This window comes from Globicephala melas, chromosome 16, assembly GCF_963455315.2.
Source record: "Globicephala melas chromosome 16, mGloMel1.2, whole genome shotgun sequence".
In the NCBI taxonomy this organism is placed as follows: Eukaryota; Metazoa; Chordata; class Mammalia; order Artiodactyla; family Delphinidae; genus Globicephala; species Globicephala melas.
The window spans coordinates 60,099,121-60,120,364 of record NC_083329.1 but is presented as its reverse complement, the minus strand read 5'-3'; the positions used below and the strand labels follow the sequence as shown (position 1 = coordinate 60,120,364).

General features: G+C 39.3%; 1 protein-coding gene across 4 annotated transcripts in view; it reads right to left on the bottom strand.

The window, feature by feature from the left end:
• Positions 1 to 5,464: 5,464 nt before the first annotated feature.
• ASCC1 (activating signal cointegrator 1 complex subunit 1) overlaps positions 5,465 to 21,244 on the bottom strand; it is a 103,197-nt gene continuing 87,417 nt past the window's right edge. For 3 of the 4 annotated variants that reach the window (XM_060286190.2, XM_030862555.2, XM_060286193.2), the window contains 2 exons: positions 7,193 to 7,351; positions 5,465 to 6,116 (listed from right to left, as the gene is read on the bottom strand). In XM_060286190.2, coding sequence (XP_060142173.1) covers positions 7,235 to 7,351 — 117 coding nt within the window. In that variant the 3' untranslated portion in view covers positions 5,465 to 6,116; positions 7,193 to 7,234. Of the gene's footprint in view, positions 6,117 to 7,192; positions 7,352 to 21,244 lie in introns of those variants that run through there. The other variant, XM_070043850.1, reaches the window with a different exon arrangement.

Genomic DNA, 21,244 nt, shown 5'->3' with positions numbered 1-21,244 from the left:
TGTCATATAGACTGGGGATGGAATCCCTCTTACTAGCTGGGTTCTTGGGCAAAATACTTAATCTATCTTCTATCTATAAATTAATGATACCACCCATCTCAGAAAATTGCTGTGAAACCCATGCAAAATTACATACTAAGTGCCTAGGCATAGTGAACATTTTTGAAATGTTAGGTCTTCTTCCCTCAGGTTGGGAAGAGGTGGCTATGATGTCCCATAGTTCTGAATACGTACTAACATTTGCCAGCTTTTTCCATTTCAATCCTCGTCTTTTAGCAAACCTAATTACATGTCTCCAAGACATTGAGGAGGTAGATCCTAGATGTCATAGCTCTCCCATTCTAATACTATCTTATGAAGTCCCTGGTCTTCTGAAATTACTACAGTTGCCCAATAAAGAGTCTGGAAAGGCACTAACAAGATGCCCATCAATAAGACAATAGCTCTTTCCAGACCCCTGAAGGTCAAAATGTTTCCCACACTCCTCCAATGGGACCTGCCTTCTGTAGCACCTTCAAGCTGGGTCAATATTAGTCCTGGGCTTAAAGCAAATCAATAACAGTCCAGGACTGTTAGTTAATCCAATAGTAAAGCTATTTAGGAGGGAAAATCCAAATTTCCAGATGAGGGAGAAAAGAGCTGTAGAAAATGGACAATAACTATTGTTTATAAAGAAGAAAAGGTTTTCCTAAATTTTGAGGGACTTACTGGCAGGTCAGCCTTGAAAGGGGCCCCAAAGCTGCTGGGTGTATCTGATAAATGGTACATATGTTTCATGCTTTTCTTCTGTTTGTATTTAATATTTAGCAATACAAAATGGAGGAAGGAACCTCAGTTTCCAAATAAGAAACTTAAATTTAACCACATCTTTAAAACCATTTAATCTCATTTCTAGATGACCTCACAAACATAAAAAGACAAACATACAAAGATGTTCAATCCAGAATTATTTATAATAGCCAAACCTGGAAACCAAATCAAGGTCCATTAGTTAGGGATCAACTAGTTAAATTATAATACATACAACAGGCTATGGTACAGACATTAAAAATAATGTAGATCTGTATCTACTGACAACTAATGTGATCCACTACATATTACTGGGTAAGACAAGCTCATTATAGAAAACCATGTATCACTTGATCCCATTTGGAAGGAAGTGACAGTATAGTGCAGCAGTTCTCAAACTTTCTGGTCTCAAGAGTCCTGTACACTGAAAGATTACTGAGGACCCCAAAGAACTTTTGTTTTTGTTTATGTGAGATATACAGTATAGACACTGATATACTGTACTTGAAAATAAAACTAAGCCTGCCTCTCAATTTTTCTGTGAACCTAAAACTGCTCTAAAAAATCTTTCAAAAAAAACTTAATTAAAAAAGTGTATTTAAAAATAACAATACCAAACCCATATTAACAAAATAACATATTTTATGAAAAAAATTATATTCCCCACCCCCCGCACACACCAAATTAATAAGAGTAGTCGTATTGTTACTGTTTTACACTTTGGCAAATCTCTTTAATGTCTGGCTCAAAAGAAGAAAGGTAGATTACCTTCTGCATTATAGCAAGTGTATTAGTTTGTTAGGGCTGCCATAACAAAATACCACAGACTAGGTGGCTTAAACAACAGCATTTATTTTCTCCATAAATTCTGGAGGCTAGAAGTCCAAGATTAAAGTGTTGGCAGACTTGGGAATTCCCTGGTGTTCAGTGGTTAAGACTCCCTGCTTTCACTGCCGAGGGCCTGGGTTCAATCCCTGGTCGGGAAACTAAGATCCCACAAGCAGCAAAGCACGGCCAAAAAAAAAAGGTGTTGGTAGACTTGGTTTCTCCTGTCTCTTCCTGGCTTGCAGATGGCTGCCTTCTTGCTGTCATACATGGTCTTTCCTCTGTGCATGCACATATCTGATGTTTTTCTTTCTTTCTTTTTTGGTTGTCAAATGATCCTTTATTGAAATATTTTCCTTTGCTGTCCTTAACTAGCTGGGCATTCCACTGCACCACTGTTGATGTCATCCATGATGTCATGAGGGTGGCAGCCATCAACATTGCAGTCCACCAACTGGGCAGTCCCTGGGATCTCTTTAATGGTTCCAGACAGTTCTTGAGCTAAAAATAAGTGCCACAACTGTTGGGCAATGTTGGCAATCTCATCAAAAATTGTATGTCCACTGTGCTTAATGTTCTGCTTCTTTCTGTCTCTTGGCCATTCCTTGAAGGCTTTGATGATCAGGGCAGAGGCAGAAGGAACTTCCTCAGTCTGGCCCTGTCTGTTCTGAATTGGTCAGTTTCACTGACATTCTCGGACCCTTCCAATCACCAGTTACTAGGCAATATCATCAACCGAACTTTTTTGGAGACAGACCCAGGGAGATGATCTCGGTAGTCAGGGGTCCGATGTTTCTTTGTGTGTCCAAATTTCCTCTAGTTATAAGGCCATCAGTCAGAGTGGCTTAGGGCCCACCCTAACAGCCTCAGCCTCATTTTAACTTAATCACCTCTTTAAAGGCCTTATCTCCAAACAGTCACATTCTGAGGTACTAGGGGGTGACTGCTTCAACATATGAATTCTCAGGGGACACAATTCAGCCCATAATAGTAGCTATAATGGGAAGTAGCTAGTAAAAGCACAGCAGAAGTACTGAGAGCAAACTGAGTTTCTCTCTAAAAACATGTATCTATAACCTAAGCCTACCAACTTACAAAATTCTACAAAACACAAAAATATACAAACATATATTCTATTAACCATCAGTGTGATGATGTTACCATATCATATAGCCTTTGGAAAACTCCACTGTATACTCAGGAGAGAATCAGAGTGAAAAAGGCTAATTATGCCTTAATATTTTTATGAAAATAGTAGGACATTCCCACCCCTCCAAAGGATCTCAGGGACTCTGAGGGGTACAAAGACCACATTTTAAGAACCACAGATACAAGCACTATGACCTCAGGCAAATTTCTTAACCTTGTTAAGCCTCAGTTTCTAAAATGAGGTTAATGATAACACCAACTTAAGTGGGCTTGTAAAGATTTAATGAATAAATACACATTATTCACAAATAAATGACAAATGTGAGCATTCTGCTAATATTAGCTGTTATCATTTGTGAAAAATTACTTAGCAACATGATTCATGTGCTTAAATGCATAGGAAGTAGTAAGCTCTGGATGAGGAAATTTATTTTTTAAACAAATATTTAAATTGAAGCATAACAGTGGAAAAAGCGTAAGACAAAGTAGATAGCTTGATGATTTTTCACACAGTAATCTTATTTTACCTTTGTTTGAGAGATCATTTTATTAATAACAACAAAAAAGTTATTGATAAACAACCACAACAGCAGCCCCTTTTCTCACCTATAGCATCCTTGGGTTTTGCTATCCATCTCCCTGTAAGCATCAAGACAGAATCTGAGAGGTGTTCCTTAACTCAATACCCCTCTGGTACCATCAGGTTCTCTTTGGCACAAGGAAAAGCGCACAGTGCAAGAGCAAACCTGAACCAAGCTTTGTGTCATTATGAAGCTGGATTCTCATCTGTGTCCAGTTTAGTAAACTCTGAAGTTCACTTAAAAAATAACCATTATAGGACTTCCCTGGTGGTCCAGTGGTTAAGAATCCGCCAATGCAGAGGACACAGGTTCAAACCCTGGTCCGGGAAGATCGCACATGACATTGGGCAACTAAGCACATGCACCACAACTACTGAGCCTGCATTCTAGAGCCCACGAGCCGCAACTACTGAGCCCACACCCCACAACTACTGAAGCCTGCGCACCGCAACTACTGAGCCAACGCATTGCAACTACTGAAGCCCACATGCTCTGGGGCCCATATGCCACAACTACTGAGTCGCGTACTGCAACTACTGAAGCCTGCACGCCTAGAGCCCGTGCTCCGCAACAAAGAGAAGCCACCGCAATGAGAAGCCCGTGCACTGCAACAAAGAGTAGCTCCCACTCACCGCAACTAGAGAAAATCGCACGTGCAGGAATGAAGACCCAACGCAGCCAAAAATAAGTAAATAGCCATTATAAGAAACATTTGTCATGTTTCTACCAAGGGTATAGAGTTCATTTGGGGGTAACTCATTGTGCCCCTTCAAAAAAACACCAATATTATTCTCCATAACAAAGTTCCTTATATAATAACACATATCTTGTGTAATAATCATGGTGAGAGATTTTTTTCCCCTTCTCCTCTTAGAGGAGTTGAGGGTGAATTTAGTGTCTCAAAAACCAACTGGAGTGATGTTAGGTGCAATTTAACTCTATTTCAGTGCAGAATGAACTGCAAAGTGGTAATACTAAGGGAGATTGGATTATAAGCACAGAAGTAAATCCTCCATCCTTGACCCCATTACAGTTTGGTGAAAGGGGACCTGAAATCTTGAAAAATTCTTTTAGCTCCATCAAAAATTATTTGCTCTCTAACACTGTTGCTCTTCTCTAAAAGTTCTACATCAAAACTACCTGCTACTCCCCCTTCTACAACAGTAGTTTAAAGTGTACTTTCTTTAGAGCTACATTGTCTCAAAAATTTGTCTATTGGCTTCTAGAAAGAAAACTTAAAACATAAAATTTTTTTCCAATTCTACCAATACCTACAAACTTACAAAACAAACAAAAATACATAAGCACACACTCTATTAACCATTAGAGTGATGATGTCACCATATCACATAGCTGCTGGAAAACTCCACTTTACAAGTATGAGAGAATGAGAGTGAAAAAGACAAAAAACTTGTGAAAAATTACTTGTGAAAAATTACAGTATGATAAGTCCTTAAATGCATAGTTACCTCTAAATACTAAATAATAGAATTTCTAATTCTGTTAAGAATTTAGCATTTGATATATAAAGTTACATTTTCCAAAGACAAAAATTTTTTCCTAAAAACGTTAAGTCATACCTCTGATACTCAAAAGAAGACCTCTTTACTTACTGCCCAACGGCAGCTGTCAGAAAGAAATCAGTAAGGCAGAAGCGGGACCAAGAAGAGGTGAGGGCACTGAATTTCAGTCAACTCTGCTATTCAGTACTACCTCTGGGAGCGCTCATTCCCATATGTCATTTAACAATCAGAGGTGAGTGAGGTAAAAGCTCAACTTAAATAAAAAAATGAATATTACCAGTAGAAAGCTTTTTTGGGAAAAAGCAACCCTTTTTTTGTGTGGGGGGGTGGGGAAAAGCAGGCACCAATACGTAACACCGATATGTAAATGTGCTATGCTATTGAATAAGTGATGGCAGCAATGTATCCCAACACACACTGACTAAGGGGGTCAAACTGAAACTATATAATAATACTAAAAGAAATACAGTTACTTTAGAAATTCATTTATTCACAAATGATCTGTGCAGTCACACTGATAGATCTCTGAGTGTTATACACAGCCCTTACCATGTCGTGGCCTTATTAACACACGGGATTCAGAATCATACTTCTCAAATAGAAAGTAAGAATCAAGATTAAGACTAAGGAATGAAGGAAAAAGAGAGGCCATGGAGGGAGAAAGGCTGTGAGGGGGTAGAGATGAGAGGTAACAACAGTGAGGCTGGAGCTCCCCAGCAGAGAGTGTGGCAGGACTGATGGGTGGGGCAAACCTGCGCTGGGAGCTCCCTCCCTTTGCTGGTCTGCAGCAAGGAAGGAGTGAGTGCCTTCTGTGGCTGACACTCTCCCAGGGAACTCTGCATAGTCCTGATGGTATCACCATTGCTTTGATTGCTGCTGCCCTGAGAAGTAAACAGAAAAGAGCTACAATACTGCAGCTCCATCAGTGGCATGGGAAGGCAAGGGTTAGCGTAGGGTGAAGGAACAGGAATCTAAGAAATATAAAAGGTACCAACTTCAAAAGAAAAAGGACAGATCAAAGTAAAAGGTAAAAACTTTACCAGTTATTTTGCTAAAGTTTAAATTCTAAGTAGTAAAGGAATTGAAAGCAGGGTCTCAGATATTTGTACACCCATGTTCATAGGGCATTATTCACAACAGCCAAGAAGTGGAAGGAACCCAAGTGTCCATCGATGGAAGACTGGATGAACAAAATGTGGTTCAGTCGACCCTCCATATCCATGGGTTCCACATCCGTGGAGTCAACCAACTGCAGACCAAAAATATTGAGAAAAAAAATTACAGAAAGTTACAGAAAGGAAAACTTGAATTTACTGTGTGCCGGCAAATATTTACATGGCATTTACATTGTGTTTGGTATTATAAATAACTTAGAGATGATTTAAAGTATACAGGAGGGTATGCATAGGTTATATGCAAATATTATGCCATTTTATATAAGGGACTTGAGAATCCACAGATACCAAGGGAGGTACTGAAACCAAGGGAAACCGAGGGATGAGTGTATATACATCGGATGGAATATTACTCAGCCTTAACAAGGAAGGAAGTCCTGACACATGCTACAAAATGGATGAACCTTGAGGACATTATGCTAAGTAGAATAAGCCAGTCACAAAAAGACAAATACTGTATGATTCCACTTATATGAGGTATCTCAAGTAGTCAAATCCACAGAAAGAGAAAGTAGAATGGTGGTTGCCAGGGGCCTGCGGGGGTGGGGGGCAAGAAGAGTTGCTTAAATGGGTACAGAGTTTCAGATTTGCAAGACAAAGAAGTTCTAGAGATAGTTCACAACAATGTGAATATACCTAACACTACCAAACTGTATATTTGAAAATGGCTTAAGACGGTAAATTTTAGGTTATGTGTTTTTTATCACAATAAAAAACAAATTCTGGGTATTGATTAAAAGGGGGAGGGAAAAAATACAAACCTTCTACAATCTGTAGATATTATCTAGGTGGAGAGATTAATAAGATCACACACCTGTAATTCTCTTTTAAAGTATTAATATAAGTTTAAATGGTTGAGGCAAAATCAGTAGGTATATAAGAAATAATGCAAATCTGAGCTCCACAGGGCTTCAGAGGTGCATTTTCAGAGAAGAGCTTTGGAAAGAGAGGTAGACCCTGTGAAAGATGAACAAGCTAAGGGTTACAGGCGTATGTTCTCCCTGTGCTCACAACCATCTCGCTGACAGTGCGATGACTGTGGACCACCATTAGACACCATGGTATCCTTGGGGAATCACCCAGGAAAGTTATCACCCAAATTTCCACATCCCTCCTTGGCAATTAAAATGATGATACTTTCCCTCAGCACCTTGTGAGGATGTTTAGTTTCCAGTGTTTCCCAAGATCCACCTCAGGAGAAGTCAATTTGTCCACAAGAGGCATAGTTTCCAAAGCTGTCTACTGTGAACCTCTGAGAGATGTGAATTGAATTGAGCTTTAGGGTACCAAAGCAGAAGTTCTCAAATAGCTGAAAAGGAAGAATAAAAACTCAGAGTGAATATCCAAAGAAAATCATGGATGAAAACATTAAACATCAGATTCTCTTGTAAAAACACCACAACAATCCCGACAAACTTCCTGTGCTTTCTTTTCAGTATTTATTCTGAAAAATGATCCTGGAGAGGAGGGATAGGAGCGGGAGTGAGAAAAGAACAGCAGCTCTTCACTGATTAATTGAAAAGCCTCCTCTGACAAAATGCACTAGAGAAAGAGGTCTGAGAAGTCAACTCCAAAATGTATCTATTGAGCAGATATGACCAGGAACTTGTAACAAACATCCTAGGGCCATACCCTGATCCATAGGGCCTAACAAAGCTGCTTCTATGACTTTCTGTCACTGACCATGCAGGATGTTAGTTTTGTTACAGACAGGATAAAATTTGATATAATATATTCCCCCACCTCGTCAACAACATTTATTAGAAACACTGACTAAAATAAACAGAAGATAAGGTTCCTGCCCTACAAATAATTCTGATAACCCAGCGAGGAGTACAGAACACTTTCGCACACAAAACAGCCAGAGGAACACTTCTATTGAATGATATAACAAATACAAATGATAATATTTATCAAAAGCCTTTCATTAGACTTTGGATTCAAGCCAGCGTCCTAAAGTAAATGCTCTTTACTACAATTCTTTATTTAAAAAGCTTTCAACTTTGTCAGAGGGAGGGATGAGCCACACTCTGAGAAAGAACCTGCTTTTGTGATCAGCACATTTACAAGGCAGAATGCGAAATGACATCAGAATTCATTCGAGGAAAATTAAGCCACACTGCTTAGATAATGAGTGTCAAAGAGTAAAGGGCTGACCTTCTTCTGTTAGGATGGAAGAGTTGCTCTTTCTTAAAATGTCAGCACAATCCTGAGAAAGCCTTTCAGTACGTGAACCAACAATGCTTGAGTAGAACCTAAAGCTGAGACCTTTGCACATTAGCAAGTGACTGTCTTGTCTCTTCACTTATTTTTATAGTATCTCTATAGCCATGGACTTCAGCCACTGTCACCTTTCCTCTTCCTGCAATTAATGGCCTAGCGAAATGCCCGGGGTTCATTTAAAGTCTAACTTTATAAAGCCCAGTAAATACTGATTCTTCAACATGACATCAACTTGACCCCAAAGATCTATTTAGAGGTTGTGTGCCGCATTGTCTTGTCTTTCAGAAAGGTGATCAGCTCTTGCCTGCATTGATTTACACAATTAATTTCTCTTCCTGGCTTCAGCAGCCTGTTCAAACCATATCCACCCTTTTGTGTAAAGAAATACAGCCCGAAATGTTTATCGGCTAATCCCTTTGCTGAACGTTAATTTGAAGTGAAAGCCATGCCAACAAGACTGACAGATTTACAGCTTTACAAACTGAAGCCTTCTAGGTACAAAGAAGACATAACCAAAGGGGCAATAAAAGACAAGGCAAAATCAAAAGGGAACTCATAATACTTTCAACAAGTTAGTTTTTAGGGATTAGCAGTCCATGGTTCTTCTCTTTGTACCTATGCTTCCAAGTGATGGAGACACCACAGCTAGGAGCTGGAAAGTACTTACCTCTGACTTCACTTTGCCTTTTAAATACTTATAACCTCCAGACGGCATGATTTGCCAGGGAGATTTCTCATGCTTTAGGTTTGAAGCAAAGAGTATAAATATGGTGATAATGAAGTTAGCTGGGATGTGATTTCAATGCAGTAATTACACAAATTAAGAGAAGACTGAACACAAATTCCCATGCTCCTCTAAGACAAGAGCAGCAGGTGGAAAGACTGAAGTCAGTCTAAACTTACGACAGGCACGTGGGAGCCGGGTGGCTGTGGACAGACAACACCACCCATGGTACAAGATCATAATGGGTAAAGACTCAATAAGATGAACAAGTCGAAGTACCTTCCTTGTAAACTGTAAAGCACTCCTGAAAACTAAATAGTTCCTATGATGTTTACAACATCTTTCTACTCTTCTTAACCGGTCCTTATTCTACCTTCATAGGCTGCCATCTTCTTCCGTACCTTTAACATCATAATCAAATGGATTTCTTATCCAAAGTCCCTAGTGCAAGGCCAAGCTTCATTTTAGCCTTTCCTGTCCCCATGTTCTTGTTCTCTCTCTATGTTTATGATGATTTAGTAACAATTTTTCATAGTTATTTTATTGTTTAGTCATTGTTTTATCTTTAGTCTTAAGCTTCTCTTTTAGTTCTGCCAATTATTTCTGGTGACTCGTTAAAATATAAGCTCTACAGAAGAAAGATCTTCTATGTTCTTCAAAGCTGAATCCCACTATATGCTGTAACTGTATCTATGCATATGATCAATAAGCATTTGTTGGATAAAATGACAACAATATCGAATGTTGGAGATGTCTGTGTACTTTGTGTAGGAAAAGAGAAAACTATAACATGGCCTTGTTTAGATGGATATAAAAATCTCATTTATAGATCACCACCTAGGAATCCTTGAACAAGACTTACCCAATGGTATTACCTCTAATGTAACCTCAACTGTAACTACTTGTGAAGAAAGAATTTATAGTTATTAGTAATGGAAATTTCACATATTCCTTTAAATTTCTATGTGTTTCTTATTTGCCAAAGCCTAGTCTTAGCTCAAATTTCTGATCTAGAATGTCACTGAGCACCTGATATTATGCATTTTCATGTAAAGAGGCATATGATGTGGTGTTGTCTCCCAGGCAACTGTCATCTGGTTAGGGAGGATGGGGTATGTGTCAGAAGAGAGGCATGTTGATGACACGGGTGTGTTCACCTTGTGAAAAGTTACTGTATTATGTACTCAATTAAAGTTTACCTAAAACTATATAGGTGGCAAAGGTTAAGTGTGGGAGGAGAGGTAAAGGCAATTAATAAATGCAGCGGGAGGTAAGAAAACAATGGATGTAGAGGGCTGGGGCATCTAGAAAAGCCACCTGGAAGAGTCAGAAACTGAGCCGGGCCTTGTAGCAAGTCTAAGACTTAGTGAAGAGGAGGAGGGAGGGCAGCATGAAGGCGGAAATGGGTACATGGAGGGTCAAGTAGGCCAGGTTAGATGTAATGGAGGGTTCCTAAAAAGAAGCAGTGAAAAGACTAAGGCTAAAGACATAAGGAGGGAAAATCAGATTAAGGGGGGCCCTGAGGGTCAGGTTCAGAAGTCAGACTTCACTCTAGACGGTGGGGAACCACTGAAGGCTTCTGAGTAAGCTGATGGCCCAAGATGAAAACCAAGGGAAATTAATCTGGGTGTGGCATATTGATTGTGCTGACTGGAGAAAGGAACAAGAGAAGAAAGAAAAGGAGACCAGGGTAGCAGTTAAACTGTGAGATACTGAGTGTCTATTGACTAAAAATAGTAGTAGTGGGCCTGGAAAGATTGGAGCAGATGTTAATACTATGAATGAAACACAGAACAGACTCCGTGATTTTCTGGATGAGAGGAAGGAGATACAAAAGAAGATGAGAAAAGTCATGGATGACAGGGTAAAGGGATATGTGAGGGTACCACTGATAGCGACAGAACATTTCTGAGTGGGAGCTATTTTATGGGGAAAAACAAAAAGAACTCAGATCTGTTTACACACTCATTCTGTGTCTTCAGCTGTGTGTCTCAAGCCCTTCTCCAGCCAAGGGTTTGCCTGGTATGCCTGGTATGCTCTGAGAATATATATTAAAGACATGAAATCCGTAGCGCAGTTAAGTGGAAGCACATCACCATAAACAGTTTCCAACGGCCTACGTTTTTAATTGAGTAGTAGTTCTCTATGTATTAGGGAAATGAACTCTGTGTGATGAACTGCAAATATATTTTCCCCCAATTTGTCATCTGTCTTTTGACTTTACTTATGGTGATTTTTACCATGTCAATTTAAATTTTTATAAACTCAAAAATATCATAACAGATTTTTTTCCCTCCCGCTCCCCCTCATAACAGATTTTTAAAACAAAGTTACCTAATGCCAATATTGTTATATATTAAAAAATCAAGGTGAACAACAAATATATATGTTGACAACAACACTAATGAAGTAAAGATCATAAGAGCTAAAGTTTACTGAGCAAGCATGCATGCCAGGCATTATACTTCGGGCTCTATGTGATCATCTGACTGCCTCCTCACAACCCCAAGAAGCAGATACTATTATTAACCCCCATTTTAGGGTTGAAGCTGAAATTTAAAAGGCTAAAGTAACTTGCCCAAGAATACACAGCAAGTAAACAGTGGAAAATTGACATTCATAAAGCTGGAAAAGAAAAAGAAAAGGAAATTAAGAGTCAAACCCAGAACTTATATACAAAACAGAAACAGACCCACAGACATAGAAAACAAATTTATGATTATCAAAGGGGAAAGGTGGGGGAGGGATAAATTAGGAGTTTGGGATTAACATATATACACTATTATACACAAAATAGATAGCCAACAAGGACCTACTGTATAGCACAGGGAACTACACTCAATATTATGTGATAACCTACATGAGAAAAGAATCTGAAAAAAAAAAGATATATATGTATGTATAACTGAATCACTTTGCTGTACACCTGAAACTAACACAACACTGTACATCAACTCTACTTCAATTATAAAAAGAAAAAAAGATTCAAACCCAGATAGCCTAACTCTGAAGTCTGAACTCTTTAACCTCTGTACTCTACAGCCTCACCTTGTGGGTGATGCCCCTTAAAACCTGGCCCTGCTAAACCACAGAGATTAAGCTTGACTCACAAAACTCCCAAAGACTGAAATGAACATATTTTTTCCTTGTTATTCCCACTTTCATTGTCACTTCTTATCCTGGACCTCGTTTAAGAATCAGATGGCTGTAGTTCAGTTAGAAGAATTTTAATTGAATTCTGGATGAAAATAAGCACAAATCAACTAAATGGCTCCATTTAATTAGGTACCTGAATGGAGAAGAGGAAAAAGCTTAAACTACACGTTTAAAAAAAGAAACTTGGTTGTTCTTTATAGGCTAAAGTAGTTCAAGAAGAGCAAAGTGGTCTATTGTTTAGAAAATAAAAGACCTAACAGGAAAAATTTAAATTAAAAAAGAACCACGGCAAGGTATTTAAATCATATTGAGTTTTTCCCCTCACTGTTGTTTTATAACAATTCCTTGGGGATTTTGAAACCTAAACCTTTTTCTTTCTGAAAACATTTCTCTCTGATGCACACACAGAGCCCTGTTGTGTTGGAAGCCAGCATTTTTTTAAAGCCTGTCATAAAGGAACAAAACAATGAACAGCTGCACAAAACTACAAATATTTGATAAGGAAACAAACATAGAACTTAAGACTGCCAATATTTGTGATATCACTTGTAAGTAATAAGTACTGATTTGGACAATTTAAGAAAATTTAAAACCCAAGTTAAGTGTTAAGTATGACATTTGAAAACTGTTAAGCATACAGTTGCTATCCTTTATTGACTACTCACAGTTATCTTCAGAAAATTAAACAAAGTTTTCCTATTACCAAGAGACAAATGTGGACCACCAAGATGAAAGGTTTTTAGTCAAAACCAAAGCTTCCCTGACAGAATCTTGAGACAAAGATCTAACCATCCTGCTGTCCCTTGCTCACATGATCTGTGAAGCCTACCATTTTTAGTTTGTACATGTTTGTTTCCTAGGGAGAACACAGAAGAAATTATTGATTTCTGGTAGTGTAGTGGTATACACTGAAAGAAAACAAAAAGCAAGATTTAAGGGCTAACTGTGGTCATTTTCCCTTGCATTCATTTCAGACCTTCTACTCCTTCCTCTCAGGCTCTATGAAACAACCATAAAAGACCAGAAATAATTCCACATGTGACTAGGCTGCAAAGATGAGCCTCAAAATCTCAGCGAGAGTTGGGGAGGAGAGTAAAGAGGAACCTCCTAATATCTGTGACCTCAAGCTACAAAACTGAATGAATGGCCAATCCTCAACAGCATAATGACAGACATGTTGGGGATCCCTGTCCATAGGGCTTCCAAATGAGGCTCGCTCTCCTTCTTCAATCTTAGACAAAGTAGTGGTCACTCTCTTCAAAGATCTCTCCTTTAAGAAAATCTATTTCTTGTGCTGGGTGGCCTCAGTGAACTATTTGGTATCTGATTTGACTTCAAAAAGAGGAAATTCAGTTTTGAAGTCTAAAATGAAGATTCGAAATATGTAAGTCCTGGCAAAAGAAATGAAAGCAAAAATGAACGAATGGGATTCTAATTAAATTTAAGAGCTTTTGCACAGCAAAGGAAACCAGTGACAAAATGAAAAGACAACCTAATGAATGGGAGAAAATATTTGCAAATGATATGGCTGACAAGGGGTTAATAGCCATAATATACAAACAGCTCATACAATTCAATAACAAAAAAACCAATTAAAAAATGGGCAGAAGACCTGAACAGACATTTTCCCAAAGACATACAGATGGCTAAAAGGCACATGAAAAGATGTTCAACAACGTTAATTATCAGGCAAATGCAAATCAAAACAACAATGATATAACACCTCACACTTGTCAGAATGGCCATCATCAAAAAGTCTATAAATAACAAATGTTGGTGAGGATGTGGAGAAAAGGGAACCCCCCTACAAGGGACCCCCTCTACAAGGGAACCCCCCTGTAAACTGGTGCAGCCACTATGGAAAACAGTATGGAGGTTCCTTATAAAACTAAAATAGAGTTACCATATGATCCAGCCATTCCACTCCTGGGTATATATCCCCCCCAAATTTAAAAACACTAATTCAGAAATATACATGTACCTTAATGTTCACAGCAGCATTATTACATCATAGCCAAGATACGGAAGCAAACTCAGTATCTATCAGCAGATGAATGAATAAAGAATGTGGTATATACATATATTTGTTTGTGTGTGTGTGTGTGTGTGTGTGTGTGTGTGTGTGTGTGTGTGTGTGTGTGGTATATACAGGACTATTACTGTGCCATAAAAAAGAATGAAATTCTGTTATTTGCAACAATGTGGATGGACCAAGAGAGTATTATGCTTAGTTAAGTAAGTCAGACAGAAAAAGACAAATACTATATGCTATCACTTATATGTAAAATCTAAAAAATAAAAGAAATGAATGCATATAGCAAAACAGAAAGAGACTCACAGATATAGAAAACAAACTAGTGGACACCACTGAGGAGAGGGAAGTGGGGAGGGGCAAGATAGGGGTATGAGATTAAGAGACACAAAATACTATGTATAAAATAGATAAGCAACAAGGATATATTGTACAGCATAGGGAATTACAGCCATTACTTTGAAATAACTTTTTTTTTTTTTTTGGCTGCACCATGTAGCATGCGGGATCTTAGTTCCCCCACCAGGGATCAAACCCATACACCCTGCAGTGTAAGCACAGAGTCTCAACCACTGGACCACCAGGGAAGTCCTAAAATAACTTTAAATGGAGCATACTCTATAAAAATACTGAATCACTCTGCTGTACACCTGAAACTAATATAATATTGTAAATCAACTGTACAGTTTTTTTTTAAATTTATTTATTTTTGGCTGCGTTGGGTCTTCATTGCCATGCGCAGGCTTTCTCTAGTTGCAGTGAGCAGGGGCTACTCTTCATTGCGGTGCACGGGCTTCTCATTGCGGTGGCTTCTCTTCTTGCAGAGCACGGGCTTCAGTAGTTGTGGCTCGCGGGCTCTAGAGCGCAGGCTCAGTAGCTGTGGCGCACGCGCTTAGTTGCTCCGTGGCATGTTGGATCCTCCCGGACCAGGGATTGAACCCATGTCCCCTGCATCGGTAGGCAGATTCTTAACCACTGCACCACCAGGGAGGTCCTTATACAATTTTTTAAAAATGTTAAGTCCTATGAAATTTATAGTCATTCCTGGTATGTCCAAGTTAAACTAACCCTTAGTAGGTAATCTGGTACAAATGAAAATAAGTACTGGTGTTCAATTAATGCAAGGATTTAGAAGGATGCAGCGGGTCCTGTTTCTCCCCCAAGAAGGGATGATTTCTATTGTTTTCATGTATGGCAGTTAGACTTCTGAAACCTAAAGTAAACAGGAATGGCAAACGCACGCTACTTTTTCTTCTATAATCTGTTTTACCAACTTCTATTTCTCACAATTACCCCCTGTTTACAGATAAAAGTAACAGTAATAACACTATTTTGTACTTAATAATAATGCTCCCCCACCTACCTCCCTACCAGGGATGGTATGAGGATGAATGGAAGACAGTCTGACAAGCACTTTGAGCTCTTTGGAAGGCACTCCCACAGAAAGCCTTGCTGAGGCTAAATAACACCTGTCATCTAAGGATCTAAAAAGTATCTCACAAAGCCCAGATCATTAACCCTTCAAAAAAATCACTGTGACATAAACCTGAGCTCAGCATTATTATCCCCATTTAGAAGATAAGAAACAGAGACAGGCTAGGACCACTAACATTGTGATATAAATTTAAGAGTTCCTGGGACCAGGCCTAGAACACAGGCCAGTAGAAGGCCATTTTCACATGGCAGTGTGCATTTGTCTCACAATCTAAATAACAAATCTGTACCAAAGAATGCCAAGTGGGGAAGAAGTCCCATCCTTGGGCTATGCATATGCAATCAGACAGCAAAGGAAGCGTCCACTTGGTTTTGTGGCCAAGAAAGACAAGTAATGTGAAAAAACTATAATCACAGCCCTTGGAAGATTCTAATTGAAAAACAACAAAACAAATAATGGTATATTTCAGACGCATTCTTCACAAAATTGTACCTCCAGGTACAAAAATGATAAGACTTTAGGTAGTAAACAGAAAGATATGGACAACAGCCTAAAAATATAATAGACTTGAAAACTATCACAGCTCTTCATACGTCATATTGCCAATGTCACTTAGAATTAGGATCACAAGTAAGTTTTTTCTTTTCCCACAGGTAAGTTTTGTTGGTTAAAATTCCCCAAACCTAAAAAAATGATTCTGAGTTTCTGCCAAGGTACCAGGCAATTCAAATTCTCAAGCCTTCACGTACCTTGCATTTTTCTTCTGGCTACGTGCAAGATTACTCTTGAAGAGAGCAAATATGAGAGATGTGAAGAGACAAGAAGGAAAATGGTGATCTAACACATCAGGTCAAAAACACCTTCTATCTACTTGAAAACTATTTATACAGGCTGCACTCACATTGATTCTTTCTAAATCGTCACAAAAGAACACAATGGAGCCTATTCACACTAAGGTAAGCCATGTCACTCTACGTATACACAAACATACCCAACTTCACCTGGAAACCAAAGGTAGAAACTTCTTTTCTACTGAAGAGAGAGATCAAAACAGTTCTTAGGGCAAACTAGACTTCAATGCTTTCCTATCAATAACCACATAGCTACTCTCTCCCTCAATTTTTCCACCTTTAAATAGGGACAATATCTTACAAGGATATTCTGCAGTTACAGGAAGATAAATTATCAGATGGAATTTTGAGCTCTATTATTGTCACTCACTAACTATAACATCCAATGCATCATTACAGGACAAAAAGCAGCTTCCTTAAAAGAAAAAAAGAAAAGGTCTAGAAGGAACTCTGATAGCTTACAGTCTCTGCAGTCATCAACTGGTTTCACAGGGCTATATTTTTAAAGAATGGAATAGAAACATCTACTTCAGAATAAAAGACAATGTGATTGTTAGGTGGTTACTATCCTAGAGTCATCTCCAAATACAGCCCTAACTCCGCCTGAGATGCCACATCTAATCTGAAGCCTCAAACTGCAGTGATCAGTGGTGAGAGAGCCAATAATGATACCTAATATAATAGCCAATAAAAATAGGACATAATGTACTTCCAAAAGGCCGAGGGCACCTCAGATAAAGGGAGCAAGTCAAGGCCAGTCTGTGGGAGGAGTAATTCTTATCATCAATTACCTCTAAAAGGAAAGAGCAAGAAGAATGTAATCAGTGGATCAGCTATGATTTTTCAACCTATCAGCACACCACTCCTGCTTTGGGCATCTCCATTAAAACAGTACCAAAAAGCTTGCATGTCACCAGAGCCCAAGTCTCCCCACTGACTGCAGTGGCATAGGAACATTATCAAGCTGCTCACACAGAATGGGAACGTGAACTTCCCTCTTTGATTCTGCTCTCCCAAACCACCTGCCTCTCTCAGCTGCAGAGAGCACAAGGAATGTTATAGGCCTGACCTGAAGAGGCGCCAGGCAGAAGCCAAACAGCCAGGGAATGAAGGCTTTAACACCTCCTTCAAATAATTACGCAGGGTTGCACTTTTGGATGTTTGCCCTGAGCCTCACTGCTGACGTGAGGATTATCAAGTTTAAGACTCTGCTGGTAAGGCCAAATGACCTATTAGAGAGTGAATTAAAACTGCTATATACAAACAGGATGCCAGGCAGTTCTGCTGAGCACCTCAATACTCAAAATACCAAAGGACTTCCCCTCCCTGCAGAGTCTTTCAGTTTTAAAAAGTAGCAATAAAAAAATGTGGGTGGAAGTAGGAGACAGGAGAGAAGAGGCTGTGCTGACATGGCTGAAGAACCCAGACCTCATCTCAGCACACAGCAGCACGCTCTGCTGGTTTCCACAGCAGCAGGTAGAATTAGCATCAGAGATGGGCTGCTGGGAGTTGAGTTTGCTGCAAAATTTCTTCCAGAAAAAGCCCTGCCTTCAGGCATGGATATTACTGCTTCACCAGGGAAAAACTGCCCCAGGTGGCTGCTGGCTAGCAGGGTCTCTTCAATGCCCTAAGCCTGTGACCACCAACCCTAGGGGCAGATGCCCTTTCAGGACTAATCTAGATAATGTTTCTGCAGATAAATTCTTTCCCTCAGAAGGAGGCTGCTTAATGCTCATTCAAATCTGTTACCACTCTTACTTTCAGTTTGGTCATCTTCCCTCAGGGATTACTCATAATTGTCCCTCAAACAATAGCAACAGGAGGTAAGTGTTTGATCTTTGTATTGTATATGAGAAAGGAAGTGCAAGTCAGCAAAAAGGAGCAGAGATGATTTCTACTCAGCCTGGGGGTCTCTAGGCAAATGGCTTTAGGGAGGCAGGGCACAAAGAGGCTGACTAGTGTGCCAAGTGACAATTCAGAAAAAGAACAGTGAGAAAAGAGGAAAGGTCATCAGGTGCAGCCAACTCCACTCCAACTTTTCCAACAGGAGAACAGCAACAAGAAAAGTTCAAGAGCAAATCAGATGTCCCTTGGCAACATCAGGCACCGGCAAGAGCATATATACATATAAATAAGAGCTGTCCAAAAAATAGCTGTTTGAAATGCTTCCTTGTAAGGTGAGAGAGAGGTTGCCACATGTTATCTTAGATTTTCAACTAAGTCACCTCATCTTATTAGACAACGAGACGTGAAATATTTATTTTGTCCTCTGTCAGGACCATAGGAAACCTGCCTTCAGTAGCACCACTGGAACATTATCTATTATGACACACACTTACTTACTTGCCTGTAATCCAGTCCAGATGACCTCCTTCCCCTCTGCAAAGGTGTGGGCTAAATGTCAGACAAAAGGCCCTGGAAGAGGGATAGGGTTATCATCCCCACACACACCACAGGAGTTGCAAGACCTCTACAATTTAACAAACTGGTATCAATGTTTTAACCTACAACTGAGAGCGCAAACTTTGAACTGGAATTCTGGTTTACTTACATCTTGTTTTTCTACTTTTATTTTGTAATAATAATGTTCATCTATGAGCATTAGTTCTAAAACTATTTCACCATTGAGATATGGGAAAGAGGACATGATTTCTTAAGAAATTGTCACAGCTTCATCACGTGGTGAAGTTCACTCTCACTTCTTTTCTCTTTCCACAATGTCCTCTAACACTTGGAATAACACTTAGACATTGCTGGCACCAAGCCACCTAATCTAATATGGTTTCATTTGGTCTGGTCTCTAAACAATAGGCTGTCTCAAAGAAGACAGTGCCCTGTCACCATCTCTAGGTGCAGATTTATATTTGGTTACTGGTGTGTTTACACTGTAGCTAAAAAACCACAATGGAATATATACATACAATGGAATATTATTCAGTCTTAAAAAGAAAGTAAATCCTGATACATGCTACAATGTGTATGAAACTTGGAAACATTATGTAACTGAAATAAGCCAGAATCAAGGTAAATACTGTATAATTCCACTTATATGTGGTACCTATAGAGCCAAATTCATAGAGACAGAAAGGAGAATTATGGTTGCCAAGGGCGGAGGGGAGGGGAGAATGAAGAATTACTGTTTAATGGGTACACAGTTTCAACTTGGGATGGTGAAAAAGTTCTGGAGATGGATGGTGGTGATGGTTATACAACAATGTGACCATGCTTATTAATGACACTGAATTATACACTTAAAGTGGTTAAAATGGTAAATCTATGTTACGTATATTTTACCACAACTTAAAAAAAAAAAAAATAGACCGAAGTGAACCATAATCCAACTCCCTTCACTTGTGAACTACACCCAAAATGATATACTAGACCCCTACAAATGAATATATAAAAGAAATAAATATTCCCCACAATAGTAACAGGCATCTTGTCAAAAGAGTTCATAGGAATGGGATCAGAGGGACCAAACAATCGAATATTTATCCCCATCCCCCACAAATGCACCAAGCACATAGCTTAGTGTTTTATCTTCAGCAGGTATTCAATAAAATACTTTTCATCCTGATAAAAACCAGAAATGATTTTAAGAAAAGTAATTTTAATCTCATAATTCTTTTTTACTCTTATTGTCTTTGCCTATTTCTTGTCTTTGTGTTAGGTTAGACTTTCCAAACCTATCATTCCCTGCCTGAGCAAAGACAAGGCACGAAGTATCCCAGTACCACTGCAAAGATGAATAACCAATAAACATAAATTCAAAAGAGAGTGAAGGGAGAAAAAAAAAACATCTTGTATGAACAGAGCAACAGACCAGGGAGGGTGCATCTTTCTAGAACAGATGTTGGCTCTGTCAAAAATCAGCCAACTGCTCATCTTCCAGTTTCATTTCAACGATGGTTGTGCCTCACTGACAGTCATATCTTTAGTTGCTCTCATCAGTGTTTTAAGATTTAACTTTCCAGGCAAAGTGACACATAAAACAAATTCAGAGGATAAGTTTTGGTGAAATACTGCTTGGATGTGAATCTTCCCCCTGCCCCCAACCCAATAATCTAAAACAAGATAGTACCAAACCAAATTGAAGCATTTCAAACTGCACTTTTCCTTATATATCTGATGCTCTAAGAAACTGCTCAATCAATCACCTGTCAGAAGTCTTTCAGATTTTTAACATATAATATGTTATTTCTATTACTAGCAAAATATTAAAAGCCCCTAATGATTTCCTGCATCTCCCATTTGCTCAAGTTTTGTTTTGTAATCATCAAGAATGGAGGCAGACTGTGAAAGTGGAAAAGGGGGAAAATGTAGTGGACTGCCTTCTGTTTTCATAGAAAACCTTACAATACTTGTTATTTCTTTAAACCATGCATATGTATAACTTTTGTTTTTAAAAGAATGTAAGTTTCCTGATGGCAGGGACCATGAGAGTCTTGTTCTATTAAAATCCCCAGTGCTCCCCCTGAAGCAGCTGTTCAAAAAGTATCTGTTGGGGGCTTCCCTGGTGGCGCAGTGATTGAGAGTCCGCCTGCCGATGCAGGGGACACGGCTTCGTGCCCCGGTCCAGGAAGATCCCACATGCCGTGGAGCGGCTGGGCCCGTGAGCCATGGCGTCCAGAGCCTGTGCTCCGCAACGGGAGAGGCCACAACAGTGAGAGGCTCGCGTACCGGAAAAAAAAAAAAAAGTATTTGTTGGGGCTTCCCTGGTGGTGCAGTGGTTGGGAGTCTGCCTGCCGATGCAGAGGACGTGGGTTCGTGCCCCGGTCTGG